This window comes from Cyclopterus lumpus, chromosome 11 (assembly GCF_009769545.1).
Source record: "Cyclopterus lumpus isolate fCycLum1 chromosome 11, fCycLum1.pri, whole genome shotgun sequence".
NCBI classification, from domain to species: Eukaryota; Metazoa; Chordata; class Actinopteri; order Perciformes; family Cyclopteridae; genus Cyclopterus; species Cyclopterus lumpus.
Genome location: NC_046976.1, coordinates 5,649,373 through 5,665,851, shown reverse-complemented (window position 1 = coordinate 5,665,851; position 16,479 = coordinate 5,649,373). Strand labels below are relative to the sequence as shown.

At 45.1% G+C, this 16,479-nt stretch overlaps 1 protein-coding gene across 1 annotated transcript in view; it reads right to left on the bottom strand.

The window, feature by feature from the left end:
- The window catches only part of samd12 (sterile alpha motif domain containing 12), an 84,982-nt gene that overhangs the window by 38,004 nt on the left and 30,499 nt on the right, over positions 1-16,479 (bottom strand). Inside the window, exon 5 of the mRNA XM_034545445.1 lies at positions 11,636-11,776. Within this exon, the coding sequence (XP_034401336.1) occupies positions 11,636-11,776 (141 nt within the window). The remainder of the gene's footprint in view (positions 1-11,635; positions 11,777-16,479) is intronic.

Here is a 16,479-nt window from a genome sequence, read left to right as displayed (position 1 = left end):
TTTATTTAGAGATGCCGGGCACCTGCCAGTCAAGAAGCTGAAACGCCGTGCAGCCGAGAAACAGAGCGCTACGGAACAGGGTGCAGTGCGAGTGTTGCTCTTCAAATATTTATTCTCCTGTAGATCAACGTCCCTCATTTAATGTCATCTCTGCTGAGTCAGCACACATGCGGACATGATTTACTCTTTCCCTCCTCCACTGGTGATGATACGTCAATTCATTTGAGTCATTTTATGAACCCGCCCCCCCGGGGCATCAATAACTCGTGTGTGTTTCAGCAAGAATTTTGCTCATGTTCAAAACTATATAAGTCGGGAACACAGCCATGGAGGGAAAAAAATATACTTTTTGATGTCGCTAATATAAGTCCTCCTCTTGGGAACATGAATGTCTGTACAATATTTCATTTGAATCCACTGAACATGCAATATGCTTTTCTAATATATAGAAGTATTTGAACCTTGACCTCCAAAGACAAACCCCAGGAATAAATATATAGTCAAGGGTCAAGGGTCAATGGCGAGTGTGTCGTCAACAGGCAGTTACACTGCAGGAATATCAGTGTTTCTGGACCAGAGAACTCAATGTGCCGTAGAAAATTAATTAATTCAATAGTTCATTGGGGTGCCCAAATATTACAAAAAGTATTCTGCATTTTCTGCTCTTAAAATTAATAGGATTATTTCAATATGTTTTAAACGCTAATACACTGCACGGCCCCAGAAACCTGCGCTGAAGGTGTGCTTCACGATAACGAGCACCGCTTCCCAGAACTGTCATCACTAAGTTTAAAACAAACAATACCTTCAAAAAATGAAAATAGAAAATGTTATTCCACTTGGCAGTGAGACAATCACTTTTAATTACAAAAACAAAAAAGAAAAAGCGTCAAAAGAGGGAAAATAGACACAGGCTGACATTTTGGCAGGCAATCAAGCATAAAAAAAGACTAATGGCACCAATTACAAGGGATGTGGGGCGGGTTAATCAGTTTCTTACACGAGGCTTCCTTCTGATTTTCAATTATTATTAATATTTATTTTCAGATTGTGTTTTACAGTAATGTCATGTATGTCTTTTCAGTGACTGAGAGAGGGGAGGTCTATTAGGAGTACGCTCACATTAATAAGGACGGGCAGTTTTGCTTATAATTTCAAGTTGAATATAATCGTGCACATTTGGGTCGAAATGCATATTTCGGACAATCAAGAAATCCTTCTCCACGTCGTTGCCGTGGTCCTCATCCTTTGCTAATCAGTCCACACAATGACCGTTTGTTTCCCCCGTGGTCACAACAATCTGGAACCCAAAGTCATCAACGGCTTCCCATCAAATCACGTCTGCCCCGCCCCCCCAACGAAGTGAGCGATGTTAGGATGCTAATGGAGGATCAGGTGCTGCGCTGTTGCTAAGTACACCGCCATGAATCCTTCGACACACAAGCCGCGGGGTCCCGCCCCCCGCGCGACGGTGTCATTTCATTTGATGTACCTACTCGTTGCACCCCATTCCTCTCAAAATGTCCTTGGCATCCCACTCTCTCTCTCTCTCTCTCTCTCTCTCTCTCTATCTCTTACCACACCGCACCGCGCGCTCTCCTTTATGTTTCGTCTCTGCGGCACACTGAATACATATTCTTTTTTTTTTTTTAATTCTTCTTTATTTTCAGTCCCTCTGGCTGCTGGCTGAGCTGCCCGCCGCTGACGTGAGCCTCCACAGCGCGGGGAGTGAGTCTGGTGATGGCTGAGCACCAGAGTGCCGAGCTCTAACTAGAGCCGTTGATACGGTCTCCGGTGTGATTGCAGTATTCCAGATTTACGCGGCCGGCCTCCACTGTATCAAGCAAGACGTTACGACACTGCAGGGGAACTACGAAGCGGCGTGTGAAACACAGAACACATGACGGTACGTTTAACACCCGCCTCCCGGAAGAGAAAAGCCTTCAAAATGGAATATTTTCTATCCATAGGCTGATGTAAAGTTTACCTGCCGTAATCATGACGATGTTAAAATATCAACCAGAGACGGTGAACAGGAAGATTACGTCTATACGTCGCGGCTGCCACAGCGTTCCTAGTAATACAGGATAAATAATACATCCGTGGTTGTGGTTCTGCTTCTCCACTAAAGGCCCGTTTGAATCTATTAGGTATAGAAACATAACCCTTTTCTTTGGTTTTTTTTTTATCAATCGGGTAAAAATATAAACACATTTGTAATAACTAAATGATACTTTTGCTTGTGCAGAATCCCTAATTGATTCAAAGTGAATTATAATTGTAATGAAAGCGATCGTGTTCCAGGCACAAAGCAGGCTGGGGACCTTCAAGACTGACGCTTTATCTTATTAGTAAGTGGAGTAGCAGGGAGCAGTGTTATTTAATATGAACACATCTTGGTGTCTGCCCTAACGCATTAACTCATGAGCCCACCGCAGTGTCACCTCAAAACCTCGAGTGCCGTCTCTACTTTCTTCCTCTCACTTCTCCCATTACGCGTCCGCACAGCGAGTCTGGAGCCAGCGCCGCTTCGGCATGTTTATTGGGTAATGGCCGGCCTCAGAGTACAGTAAGTGTCCTACGGCTATTGATCCAGGTTGTTTAAGATCATGAGCGAGTTGCTGGGAAGCCGGAGTGCTGCAGGCGTCTGGTCTGTCCACGCCGTCTGGGCTCCTGGATGTCCGGAAGGTGGTCAGGGGAGGCCGGAGACGGCGGCAGACAGAGTGGAACCGGCCGCGCATGCCGGGGCGACCGACTTGTTTACATTTTTTTTATGGCCTCTTATACCACTGTAAACTAATGAGTGCGGCTCCGCGACCGAAACCTAACCCGCCGCTTCTGGTTTAAACAAAATGGCATAAAAAGAGCACAACTATCGAGCACTGGAGGGGGGTGGGGTGGGGGGGGGGGGAGGGTTCATCGACCTGGCAGGGGGACACTTCGGTTATATATAGGGTTCGGGTTGCGGTTCCATGCCGACGTACCATTTTATTAGGTTTACGTGACTCACGGGGGACCCGGGGGGCTGCAGGGACTCGCCCTTTGTTGCTAAACAAATGGCGCCCTGACGGCTGAGCTCAAACTTCCCGTCATTATTTCACAATAATACAAAAAGGACACGGGCTACAGTGATGCCAGAGGGGACTCTCCAGGGAGACTCTGGCAAAAAGAGCACGGACATCTCATGCACGGGGTCTGTGGACCTGTCAAAGCAATCTGTCGCATTGCCCCCCCCCCCCCACACACACACACACACATCATGGGTCAGAGGCCAGAACACAGACACAACATATCACACATAACTAGTGGCGGTGTTGAGCCTGCAGCTATTTCACCCGTGCACCTCTTCTTCCCCCTGCCTCGCTGTTCATCTTTCTTCATTACTCCCCCTTCCACCATGAATGTGAGGGAGCGGAAGACCCCCCCCCCCATCTTCCTCATATTCACGCTTGTTGAATCCTGCCGGTGCCCTCTTTCCTTCGGCTTCATTAAGGGATCTGCACATGTTGTATCGTACTCCGCTGCGTCCATGCTGTGGCGTCCTTGAGAGCCAAGAGATGGAGGCGATCGGTTGTAATCATGCGTCCCCCTTCGCTTCTCCCCGGGTGAAACCGGATGAAATGCGCCTCGCCTCAACCTTGCCGTTTTTTCTCTTTATCCGTCCTTTTTTTTTGCTCCCCGCCGACGAATGGCAGTCCAGCGCTTCGAAGTGAGTCTGTAATTGGGGGCCCTGAGCGGGGAGTCTTCTCTACATGTCAAGGAGAATTATAGCTTGAGGTAATAAAAAGTATTTTTTATGGAGGGAGGGTTGGGGGACGGGGTTCTTTCCAATATGCCGCATTGGGGGTCGGCTGTAGCTCATGGGGTAGAGTGGTTGTTCCCGCAACAAGGTACCCGGTTCGATCCCCGCTCTCCCCATAGCTGCATGTTGAAGTGCCCTTGAGCAAGACACTGAACCCCCCAGTTGCTCCCCGGGCGCTTCACTGCAGCCCACTGCTCCTTAATACTTAATAACTAAGTATTAACTATGGACGGGTCAAATGCAGAGATAGAGTGTACTTTATTATTATTAGTTAAGCTCATTCACCTTCCTTCACTCCGTCTGCTGATTGAATGAATGCCACACCAGCTCTGGGGCGCCCGCCCGACCTTCATTACCGCGGCCACTTCTCAATTCAAGCCTTAACGAAAGGAACCTTTTCTTTCACAACAGGGGGACGCAATTACTCTCCCTACTTCAGAACATCATTACAAATCGGAGGTGTGCAGTTATGTTGTAGATGTCTGCATATAGGCTTTGAAGGCCCTCAGACGGGAGACCCTCGGCGTTAATGAGCGAGGTTTTCGGGCACACCGTGGCGTCGGAGCCGTCGAGCCATTTGCTCCTAAATGACGTTTCCTTTGTGAGCGTGAGCGCTTATGAGCTGCTCGAGCGGCGTGTGTTCACTTTCAAAGTAGAGCAAAAGTGAAGCTTTATTAAAAGCGCTATTACCATACACCGTATATAAATGCATCTATAATCGATAAGGAGAGAGAAAAAAGAAAAAAAAAAAAACACATTTCACTTATTCAGGGGACAGGTATTCACTTCGTCTTCACCCTTAATCACATCTTTCAGGCCCCGAGCCATAGATGGAGTCTCGGAGGGAGGAATCTCGCTGACAGGAAATTATGAAAAGTTATTAATTTGACCTTCGCTTGCGGCAAGAGAACGAGAGGGAGAGAGAGAGGGGGAGATGGATGGAGTCCAGGGAGGTTTAAGGGGGGAGTGCCTCTACAGAGGGCAGGATCCTGAGGAGAGAGCTTCGGATAATGAGAGCTCTGAGCTCCGCACACACACACTGGAGCAAGACATCTGATTCACCGAGAAGCCCAAAGGACGCTCAGCAGTCACCCGTAGCTCCTTAAGTCTTCAGAGTGAATGCTTTAAAACAAAGACTTTGGACTAAAAGATACTCTATTCACCCGTGATGGCAATTTCTGCTCGTAAAAAAGGTGCGCCGTTGGCCTTCCACACCGGTCAAAAGGACTGTTTTTTTGTTGTTGTTCAACAGATGAGATAGTCTTCTAAAAGTTTCAACAGTTTGACCCCTTTCAGACCCAGTGTTCACGTGAGGCTTGCTTACGTTGTTGGTCCACGCGTTGTGTGTGTGTGTCAACGTGGGTTTTCCATTCTTCACAATGAGAGTAAAGGCTGCAAAGTTCACTGGTCGCATCGTCGCCTGATATGTTGAAGATTTTATTACTGCAAGGAGCTATACTCTTATTATTCATGACTAAATGATTTCATTTACAAACATGTACAGAATTTTGAAAACAAATCAATTCAGAACAGCAGTAGAAGTTATTTATAATTTAGATACAACTCAATGTTATATCCAGAGCAGCAACAGTAATGTTTGCGACAGCAATGTCCCCATGTAAAGTAATTGATATCTCACTGGAAACAAATGCAAAATATCAATAGAATAAATAACATTCCCGTGTGAAGTTTATAAATGCTAAAATATGTTAATATGTTCACAAGAACACAGACATCTGTCCTCCAGTATTCCTGCCTCAGCCAGCAGAGATGTTTAAAAGAGCTACTGAGGCAAGCCAACACGGTTCTCTCTTTAGGCCTGTTAGTCATTACAACGTTATTGATTTGGCCGATCCTTATCCCACAATCACTAGACCGCAAAATTAAGTGTTTATGTATACTAGCTGGGAAAAAAACTAAAATGCAGCGTTTACAATTCTTGACATATTTCTTTACTTCCCCTACTCCAGATCGTCATGTCAGCAAACGTTACATGTTGAACTAAAAACCATGGGAAAATAAAAGACAGAGGACATCCTGAAGCTCTCGGACTGAAGACATTTCCTTTATGAAGTCATGAAGCGGAGAGAGATAATTCATTATCATATCTGTATATGTACTGCTCTCTTTGCACTGCTCTGGTCAGATGCTAATCAACATGTCGTTGCATGAGTACCTGTACTCTGTGACAATAAAGTTGAATCTGAATCTGAATTGAGGTGCCTGGAGCAAGCGAACCGTGGCCCACTGAAGCACAACAGGAAAGATTCCTTCATTCACTGCCCCGGGGCAAAAGTCCTTTTGAACTTGTTCCCCCTTGGACCTGAATAAGAAATTGAAGGTGTGTCTGAGACTTATGCTTAGAAAAATGGCTGCCGCTTGTGATATGGAAGCATATTTGAATCACGAACAACACCTACATATGTGAAGAAAAATACAAAACATGTCGGCGGTCAAAGAAGACATTTTTCATTATTTATAAATCATTATAAAAAAAACGTTTTTATCTATTATCGATTGGCAACGACACTGCAAAGATTTAAAATACTCCTTCCAAAGAGCTAGAAAATCCTTGGACCGGGGCAAACAAACCTCTGAGCAACAAATGCCAGAATTCTGCTGGACGATAGCAGTGACGGAAACTGTGAAGCCTCGATGTCTAATTTCCTTAAAAGTTGTCTTTGTCTTCTCCTTTAAATGAGACTCCATTGCAGTAAATGAAGCACAAAAAGCGGCCCTGTGTCTACATTCACAGATTAGCGCTATGTACTCAGAAAACCACTTTCATAGAGCTCTGTCAGCTGTGTAATTCAAGTTTCTTTTAAGAGTGATGATTTCACAAGCCAGTAATAGCATATTTACTGGCATGGGACTGTTATTGAATACTCTGAAATGGTTATAAGCATGAAATTGAATACAGAAGAAGAGTAAAATGATTTTTTGTTTTGTTTTTGGGAGGAGTGGAGAAATGCGACGGCTTAACGCCTTTCAATCTTTTTTTTGGGAGTTAATTTAGAGAGATTCAGTGCAGTCAGTGGAGGCCTTTACACACTAACTATTTGAACGGTTGGATGCCATTATCAAGAAAACAACCTAATTAATCAAAACATTCTCATTCCCTCGTCTCCATTGTCTCAAAGTCGGACGTTTAAACTGTCAGTGGGGTTAATATGAAGCCATAACTCACTTTCATTGGCCAGGAGAGAGAGAGGCGCTTTTGCAAAACACCCTGCACTTTACATTTTGTCTCATGTGCGGAAAAATCACGGCTCGTTTCTATGGATACACATATTAAAGCTAAATATAAATGGCACAACGAGCATGTCCGTCTCAGATGCAGGCGTAGTCAAGATAAAAACACAGATTTAAACCTGTAGGGTGTTTGAAATCATCAATCTTCTTCAAAGTGTTGATCTTTTATTGAATGTCCTTACTGTTTATATTCTACCTAAAAGCTTTTTTTCCTCTTTTGATTGTATCTTTTGTTTTCATTTCCTCCCTTTCAGAGCGCAGCTGTACTTGACAAGAGCTTTTCAATAAAAATAAAAAATCGTACAAACAAACTGTCAAAAACAAGGTTTTATTTTTCATCAAAATATTCATTAAGTGTTTCAATACTGTTTTAGAAAGAACACTTTGTAGTTCCAGTTCTGTTGATTGTCACATTTTAACGTCAGCCGCTGCTTCCCCGATGACTTGAAGAAATTTGACAACTTTTGAGATGGCAGTCTGATTGTTATCAAGCGAGATTAGTTTTTTCCTTGGGAATTGGAAAGTCAATCGATGGAAAGATGGAAATACATATTTCACCATTGTAGACAAAAAACATTCACATTTGATTATATTAAAATTTTATGTCATTTCATTCTTTAAAAAATAGACATTGTGTGAATTAGTGTGTGTTTATTTCTGTATAAATACAATATCAACACACTGTATAATTTGAGATAATAAAACATGCAATTAACTGGCCTGGTTTAAACCATAATCATAAATATAGATATGCATTTGGCGGTACAATATCGGCAATAGGGGTCAGGGGCTGGAACCTTGGTGTCAATATATACTGGCCTGACCCAATCAGGAGCTGAGCACCGGCGCAGCTTGTTAGCGCGTGAGCCTCCCTATGCTACGTTAGCACCACCACCACCACCACCACGTTTGGCAAAAAACAACAACTAACCATGACATCTCTAAAACAAAATTTTCCATCAAATAGACAGATGTTGTATGACACAGGCCCCTAATTTGTGTTTCAGAAACGTTATCTGCGTCTCCGATATGGCCGCACGCGGCGGTCCGACAGGCAGCGCCGTGCTAACCAGTATGACTCAGCTAGCTAGCGACTCGGTCGGCGGCCGTACGAACCAGACTTCACAGTAATGCGTTTTGAAACGGACAAACGCGTGCAGCCTGCTGGCTGTCACCGCGTTACGGGTGGCTGCCGTGCAAATGAGAAAGCTCAAGTATGCTGAGCAGGCGAGTTCTGGCCTGTCATGGCTTTCGGTTTTGACGGACGTGTTTTGCTTGCTACATTTATGAGGCTCATTCACCACGAGCCATTATTTAGTCAAGATACTGTACGTGCAATCAGTTTTCAGAGCACTACTGATTTTATGTGCAATTAGTGTCCAAATTGGAACTTGATTTATATAGTCACATATAACGGCTGCGTTCAATACCTTACGAACGCAGGCCATGCGCAGCAGCGATTGGGCAAAGTGTGCACGGCTGGCAAAGTGAACATGATCTGACCTTCCCTATGCGTCACACCAGAGGAGATGTGGTAGCGAAGGGAATGGCGGACCTATAAGCACCCTTGATCGGCACCCAGCACTGCACTCCGTTGTTTGTTTGGGTATCGCTTTCTTTTTGGAGTGTCTCGGCCCCGTCTCTGCAGACGCCAGACGGCGACCGATGAGCCTCCAATCGCCGCCGTTGCCGTGGCAAAGAGAGAGCGAGAGAGAAGGGGAATCTAATTATTTTTCCTCCCATGGCCCAGCAAGCCTTAAAGGTTAATCACTGTCCGTCTAGCCAATTATGTCTGGGTACACTGCAGTAATTACAACCTCTCTCTCTCCCTCTATTGAGCACCTTGCTCGCACCAGTGCCCTCTTCTGTACCCCCTCTCTCTCTATAGATAATAGATGTCTGTATCTCTGTCATGCTTGTCTTCATATAAAGCCTCTCTCTCTCTCTCTCTCTCTTTCTCTCTCTCATATCATGGACATATACCATGCATTTTAAGTAGTGCGTGGGGCCCTTTATCTTGCCAGCTGATGTTTACCTGCCGTGGTGATAAAGTTAGCGTAATCCCGCATTCAAATAGAGATGTTTCATATTTAAAGCCTTCCAGAAACTCAAATGACGTAAAAGCCGGGGAACTTTTTAATGTGAAACATCGACAGGAAGTGTTGAGTTTAACTATAAAATAACTGAAGAAAAATGGAAAAACAACAAAGTAGAGGTGAAATAATTAATAGAAATGTATTCATTCGGTTGTAATTTGAAACACAGCCATTATTTCAATCCTTCCTGGCATTTGCAGTATATATAGATAGATATTTCATAGATACAGAAATGCAATTTGTCATGCGTCAGAGGAGCAGGGTTTCTCTTTTCTCACCTCCTCTCTTTCTCACACTCCTCACTTTCCATTTTTACTCCATCTCCTCACCGCCCTCTCTCTCGCTCTCTCCTTTTCTTTCTCGTGCTACCTTCGTGACACCTACCGTCTCCCTCTGTCCCCACTCTTCTCACCACTCCTCTTCCTTTCTTTCTCTTTATCATCTCATCCTCTCTTTCTCTTTCTCTCTCTCTCTCTCTCTCTCCTCCCTCTAGCAACAGCTAGTGGAAGTGCGCCCTGGGCCTGGACAAACTCCACCATCATTTCTCCTTCCAATTTCTCGCTCCCTGCCAAAAGCATCTCCAAGAGCGACAGCTTTGGAGACTTAAAATACTTCTGCTTCCTTCCCGTCCTTTTTCTCACTGCGCCACAATTCTCGCCCATCACACGTGTTACACGCATACAGCTGCTAAACACAAAAGACGCCAAACAATGGCAAAGATTGGCAAAGACAAGCATCGATATCGAATCGAAACTGTTGATATTTTTGGTAATTTATGAATGCGATTCCTTGCAAGACACTATCCTCACTTGCTAAGTCATGCAAAACAGCATGTACATTGAATCTTCTCAAATAAAAGACATTGTCGACATTCCTCCTCCCCCCCCTCCCCCCCCCCCCCCCCCCCCCCCCCCCCCCCCCCCCCCCCCCCCCCCCCCCTATCAACATGCTACTTCCTGCTGATGCCTGAGGCAAGGTGAACCACTGCTTCCCACGTTATCAATACAGGGGAGAGGAGGGACGAAGAAGAGTGAGTGGCGAAGATGAGACAGCACACACAGAGGAAAAAGGGATGAGTAGGCTGAGAGTGGCCCTTAGCAAAGTATCATCACTCAGATAAACTCTCCCCTTGCCCTCTCTCTTTCTCTTTCTATTTTCCTCTTGCCAGGGGACCAAAACAGCGACGGGGGATAGAAGCCGTTTTATTACACTCCAAATGCTTTCCAAGGATATCGCAGAGTGACAAAGATCGCTAGAATTAGTTTACCGGCCCCCTGCGGGCAAAGCCCTGCTTGAGAGTCTGTGGGCAGGCGGACCTGCTGACGGAGGTAGTGGTGCCAGGATTGGAGACGAGGGAAGCTGAGAATGGAAAGCGACAGCGCCTGGCTGTTCTCATGAAACATCCTACGGAGGAGGATGCGAGGTGCAAAGTGAGAATTGTAGACAGCGCGTAGACGGCAAAGAAATGAGGTTGAGGTGAGAAACTGCAGGGTGCCATGGTGTGTGTGTGTATATATAATTTGTTATATATATATATATATATATATATATATATATATATATATATATATATATATAAATAATTTGTTTAACTCCACAGGCCACCTTTAAAGTGGCAGTCACAGCTGACACTTATCTAAAACGAGTTACAATCATACAACATAGACACAGATACGCGGAGCAATTCAGGTTTAAGTGTCTTGCTCAAGGACACATCGACTAGGGCTAGCAGAGCCGGGGATGGAACCGCCGATCCTCTGATTGAAAGACGCACTTGCTAACCACTGACGGACCTGTTAACCACTGACTCACAGTCGGTTAAATATAAACTACAATAGCTCCTTCTTTTGTGGCCTTCATAGAGTTCAGAACTGGCAAGATGGCTTCCTATTTGCTAATGGTGAAAATATGGGCGTCAAAACCGCACTCTACGGGTCATTCTCCCAAACCGATCCTACAATTCCGCTGGAATTAATTGATGTCACTTTAAAATGTCTGCGTTTTAAACCCTGGTGTGTCCGGCCTTGAAGCCGTACCAGGTATTTAGAATAGCCCCAAATGACATCAAGGCACAACTGCGGAATTCAACACCAAGAAGCGTATACAACGAGCGCTCTGTGATCACGTCACGCCAAAAGATGCCAAAAAGAAGAAGATCTGTGCTTGACTCTTGGAGTTGCATAATCATTTCTGCCCAAAAACATGCAGTGATTGCCATGACGACAGATGGCATGCACATAAATGCTGCACGGTAAATTATTTAAATGTTTATCAGAATGTGAGAAGTCGGTGTCCTTGTGAATAATCTTTACCCGGCAGAGATACAGATACAGCATGTGCTCTGAAACCCTGTGGTGGTTTTGAAAGCTTGTGCGAGCAAATGATTATGCCGAAAGAGACAGATAATATTATGGTGAGATGTGTAGCGTGTAGCGTATATATTTCATGGTGGACTGAGGGTGGGAACGGATGTTAAAAAGTCTACCTTGTGTGAGGAGTTGAAGGGTCCTGACTTCCTCCCGGACGCGAAGCTGCAGGACCTGCTGCAGGATGTGCTGCCTCTGGACTTCCTGCATGATGCCCATTCTCTCCAGCTTTCTGTCTGTCAATCTCATCAGAGCCCGTCCTAAGCAGAGAGGAAAACCAACCAGGCTCAGGGTTAAGGGAGAGAAGGAGTGGGAAAGCCAGCGGGGATATATTATGCACAGCTGGAGAGCCTCTAAAAGGTCACAGATAAAGCATTTATGCCAGTGGAAGAACAGAGCGAGGAACACACACATACACAAACACGCACACAAACACATATTACAGCCGCACAAATTGTGCATTGAATGTTGATATGATTTTTTTTTTTCAAGGTTGCAAAATGTGACAGAAAAACAAATTCTCCAAGAACCTTTGCCTATTATGTGGCTGTCAATTAGCCTTAAGCGCAGCACAACTCACTGTGAAGCACAATCTTCTAAAACTCAGTTTACATCAATATTAGCACTGTACGTCCCTTGAGCAATAATCCCTCACAGTTTCTTCCTTAATTGCAAATCCTTGTATACAATCCATAATTTAATCATCCAATCAGTGTCGATGAGGGGGATTTGGGCTGCTGGTAAAAACACAACTCGAATACGGCGTAATTATTAACGCTTGTTACGACTGCCTTTGTAACATTGTGGATGCTAAGCACACGGGGTGAACATTCAGGGTTAATTACTACGCGTTGGCTTGGACCCCGACAGCCCCCTTTGCTCTGATGGCTCCCTGGGCATGAAAATGGCTCTGATTGGTGGTGGTTGGTGGTGTGGGGGGGGGGGGGGGGGGGGGGGGGTATCAGCGTTGATGTAAGTTAGCTGCATCATTCTTCTCCCTTGTTCTATCTCTCTCTTAACATCCCCTCTATTCATTTCCAGATAATTAAAGCTAACATCCCAGATGCAATCTATGCAGTTTTAAATCCCTCTTCAGTGCCCCCTTTTTTTTCTTCTTTTTTTAACACAACAGAACTACAACAGAATGAAAAGGCAGACGGCATCATTTCACGTGTCATGACTTGTTGGGGGGCGATCTATTGTCGGTCGTTGGCGCGTGTCGAGCCTCAGACTACCACTTTGTCACCACAGCACAGAAGGGAGTAGTTGGGAAAGCTAAGTACCTCTTAAGTGTTAGCGGTGTAACGTTGACAGCGTTTTCTCCCGTCTTAACAAAAGCAGCTCTTCGCCCGCCGCCGCGGCCAGATGGGGGTGAAATGTCAAATGCTGTTACGACGCTCTGATGCAAAATGGCGCTAGAAGTGCCCATTTACATTACGTGCCAACACCGGGGAGCAAAGTAGAGTCATAAAGGCTCAGAGGTGAGTGGAGGTTATTAAATGGGGAGATGGGAAGAACAAGATTAGTGAGGTGGAAAGAGGACTGAGGGGTCGAAGGCGAGGGGGAAAGTTGGCCAGAAAAAGGGAGAACCAAAACCAAACTGCCGTGCGCACGCCGTTATGAGTCTATAAATATTGACCAACCGGCACTGGGCATCTTGTTCTGTAACCAAAGATAGATTGGCATGGCAACAGAGGTTCACTTCTTTTTCTCCGCTTCAGTGATGTCTTTCTTAAATAACAGCAGATGAAACACGGCTCTGCAGGACCAGCAGATTAACAGGTGGTTCACACGGCATCTTTGCTAAGCTTTGTGCTAAAGAAAAAGAAAGAGGAAGCAGCAGCTTGGGATTGTTTATTGGTGCGTTTGCATGTGGACTTGGAAAGAGGTCCCGCAGACTGCCGTTTTCTCTGCACATTCAGTGAAGTTGTCAGAATAACGAGATAACGACAACACACTGTCATTACACCAAATAAGGAAATATTACAACAAATAAGGAAATATTTCCTATTTTACATCATATATAGACTTATTTGCTTTCTTACCAACAGTGTATTTAGAAGATTGATATCACTCTTGTGTCCATTAAATATGAAGCCAATTTCAGCAGCCGACTAGTTTAACTCCATACTAAGTTTGTACTAAGCTTTAAAAACTACGTTAGTACTAAGCTTGGGTCAGTAACATTGCAAAAACCCTGCGAGTAAGCTAGATTCAGAAAAAAGTGGAAAACCCAGGCCAGTGTTGCCAAAGCAGCACTAACTCAAAAGGCTACTAAATCTTGCAAAATAGTCTCTTCAGGCCTCCCTGCACAGCCACTCCCCTAAAATTAGTTAAATTAAAAAAATAAAAATCATAATAATAAATAACAAATGGCTATTGTTAGTTCAGAGCAGCGAACACCGGAAGACTCAGAATGAAATGATTTCTTGGGTTTATTACAGATTGTCATTCAGATTTTTTGGTTAGCATTGGATATATTGATTGTTTTCGGGACTTAAAGTGAATAAAAAATTAAAAACCCTACCCTAGCCTTAAGTTTTTATTTTGCTATTTAAGTGAACCCAATCCTCCTGGACCCCAAGACAGAAGATTAATGAAACCTTCCGGTTATGACTTTGAATTGGTCAATAAAAGCATTTAGCATTGAATGTTTCACTCACGAAATAAGTTTAATTAATTAATATATCAGGCCTGATGTCCACTCACAGCCTAACACCAGAAGTGCATCGGGTGCCGACGGGCCGCTCCTTCCAGCCGGCGAGGCAGCGTCGGCTGGAAGGAGTCCACACTTTTACTCCCTCGCTCTGCAGTTCAGAGCCATTGCCGTCGACAATCCCATCAAGCCTCAGCCGGGGAATCTTTCAAACCACAATTAATACACTGAGTAGTGTTGCATGGCTACGAGGAGGAGGAGGTGGAGGAGGAGGAGGAGGAGGAGGAGGAGGAGGAAGAGAAGGGAATTGGTCAAGAGGAAACAAATGAGGCAAGAGAGGGAGAGATACTTGGGAGAAAACTTGGAAGTGAAATGGCGAATCGGCCGTAAAAGGCTTCCGAAATGAACAATAAATGTAATAAAGGCCACGACTGGGTCATGTGGTGGTAGAGACAACATATGACATCATCTTGCTGCATGGTTAATTCTACGAGGTTACAGCACCATGACGGAGCACATGCTCCCCACTACCAATGCTCTGCACGTGTCAGAGAAATCTTTCAAAATTGGGCAAAATAAAAATGCTTTCGTCAACAACAACAACGACCCAAGGGCAGGATCACACGATTCTCCTGCTCCCACCGTCCCTCCCACTGCAGTCCTACAAAAAAGTAAACCAACAATTTTCAGGGTTGACAAGTCTCCTTTTGTTTTATTTTAACTTCATTATTGGGTAATGTAGGAAAACTATGAGCTTGTGTCACAACGCCGCGGACGTCAATGGAAATGACCGTTGCCCTCTTTAATTCACAGGTTTATTTTGCCTCCATAAGAACAGAGGTTACCAGATGTGGCACAAAACAACATTTTAAACCACATGTTATTTAGCCCCTGAAATGTATGGTTGTGTGGTAGCATGGAACTCTGACTTTTTTCTACAACAGAAGAAGTACCATCAAAATGAGTATTTCTTTGGTGCCATCGGCCTTCATCACTCTTGATTTGTGGATTAACACTTTGGGGTGGAACGCTGAACTGACACAAATTCCCGTCCATCTGCTTTCTGCACATACCAAAAATACTGTAGGCCCACTCCTTCCTTTTCTCAAGCCTTCGCAGCTCCCCACTACCTGTCTGTCACTTACCTATTCAGGTAGCATCTTGACTAGCACACTTTTCTGCTCCTGGTGGAATGAGCCGAACAATTCCTTTCCTTATTTATATAAGAGGGCAAAGGGATCAAAAACTCCCAGCAAGATGAGCTCCCGCTGCTGATTTCACTGAACTGGCCTCCCCTCAACCTGGTCCTCTGACTCACATCCAAGAATATTTATTTTATTAGACAAGAGCTATATTGTAACTACACTAAAACAACGCATGATCGGTCATTTTGTTCTGGATGTATTTTCACGGCCAAGCCAAACTACTTTTTACACGCACACGCACACGCACACACACACACACACACACACACACACACACACACACACACACACACACACACACACACACAGTCCCTGGGAGTTAGATTAATGAGTGGTGGGTGAGCAGCAGTGTTGGGCTGAAGCAGATTAATCCACATCTATAGCCTGGCACAGTCAACCACGGCTTTGATGAATGGGAGCTTAAAGTGCATCTGTACAAACACACACACATACACACACACACACACACATACACACACACACACACACACACACACACACGCACGTACATGGACACATTGGATATAAAAACATGCGCAAGCTGGGGGATATTTGCCAACTGGTCACACCTACACAAACAGACACTGATGCTGCACTTCATTTCGCGCATGGAGCTAAAATGCTACGCTAATTATGGTGGGGTGCGATGGGGGTTGTGGGGGGGCGGGGGGGGGGGGGGGGGGGGTGCGCCGGTGATATAAACGCCGCAAGAATGTATTCTACTCAGGTAGATCCTCCACGGCAGTCACACTTGTTTTCTCAAATCTCCCCGCGCAGCTGTGCACCCACACAGGGAGGTGTGTGTGTGTGTGTGTGTGTGTGTGGGCACGTGAGAGCTGCACTCTGGCGAACTGCACTGCCGTCGAGCATCGGATTCAACAAGCCCGACGACTACAAAACATACTGCAGGACCGGGGCGGATTTGGCTTGCAGTCCTTAAAGTTAACGGTGACTGATTGTCTCGGCGGCTGGTGGACCTACAGCAAAAAAAATATATAAAAAGGCTATTGCAGCCACTGAGCACCTGTGATCCGATGCTAATGCTCGTCCCCGACTGCGGGAGAGGAGGCCAGTCATGAGCCCCAGTGAGAGAGCGGGGTTC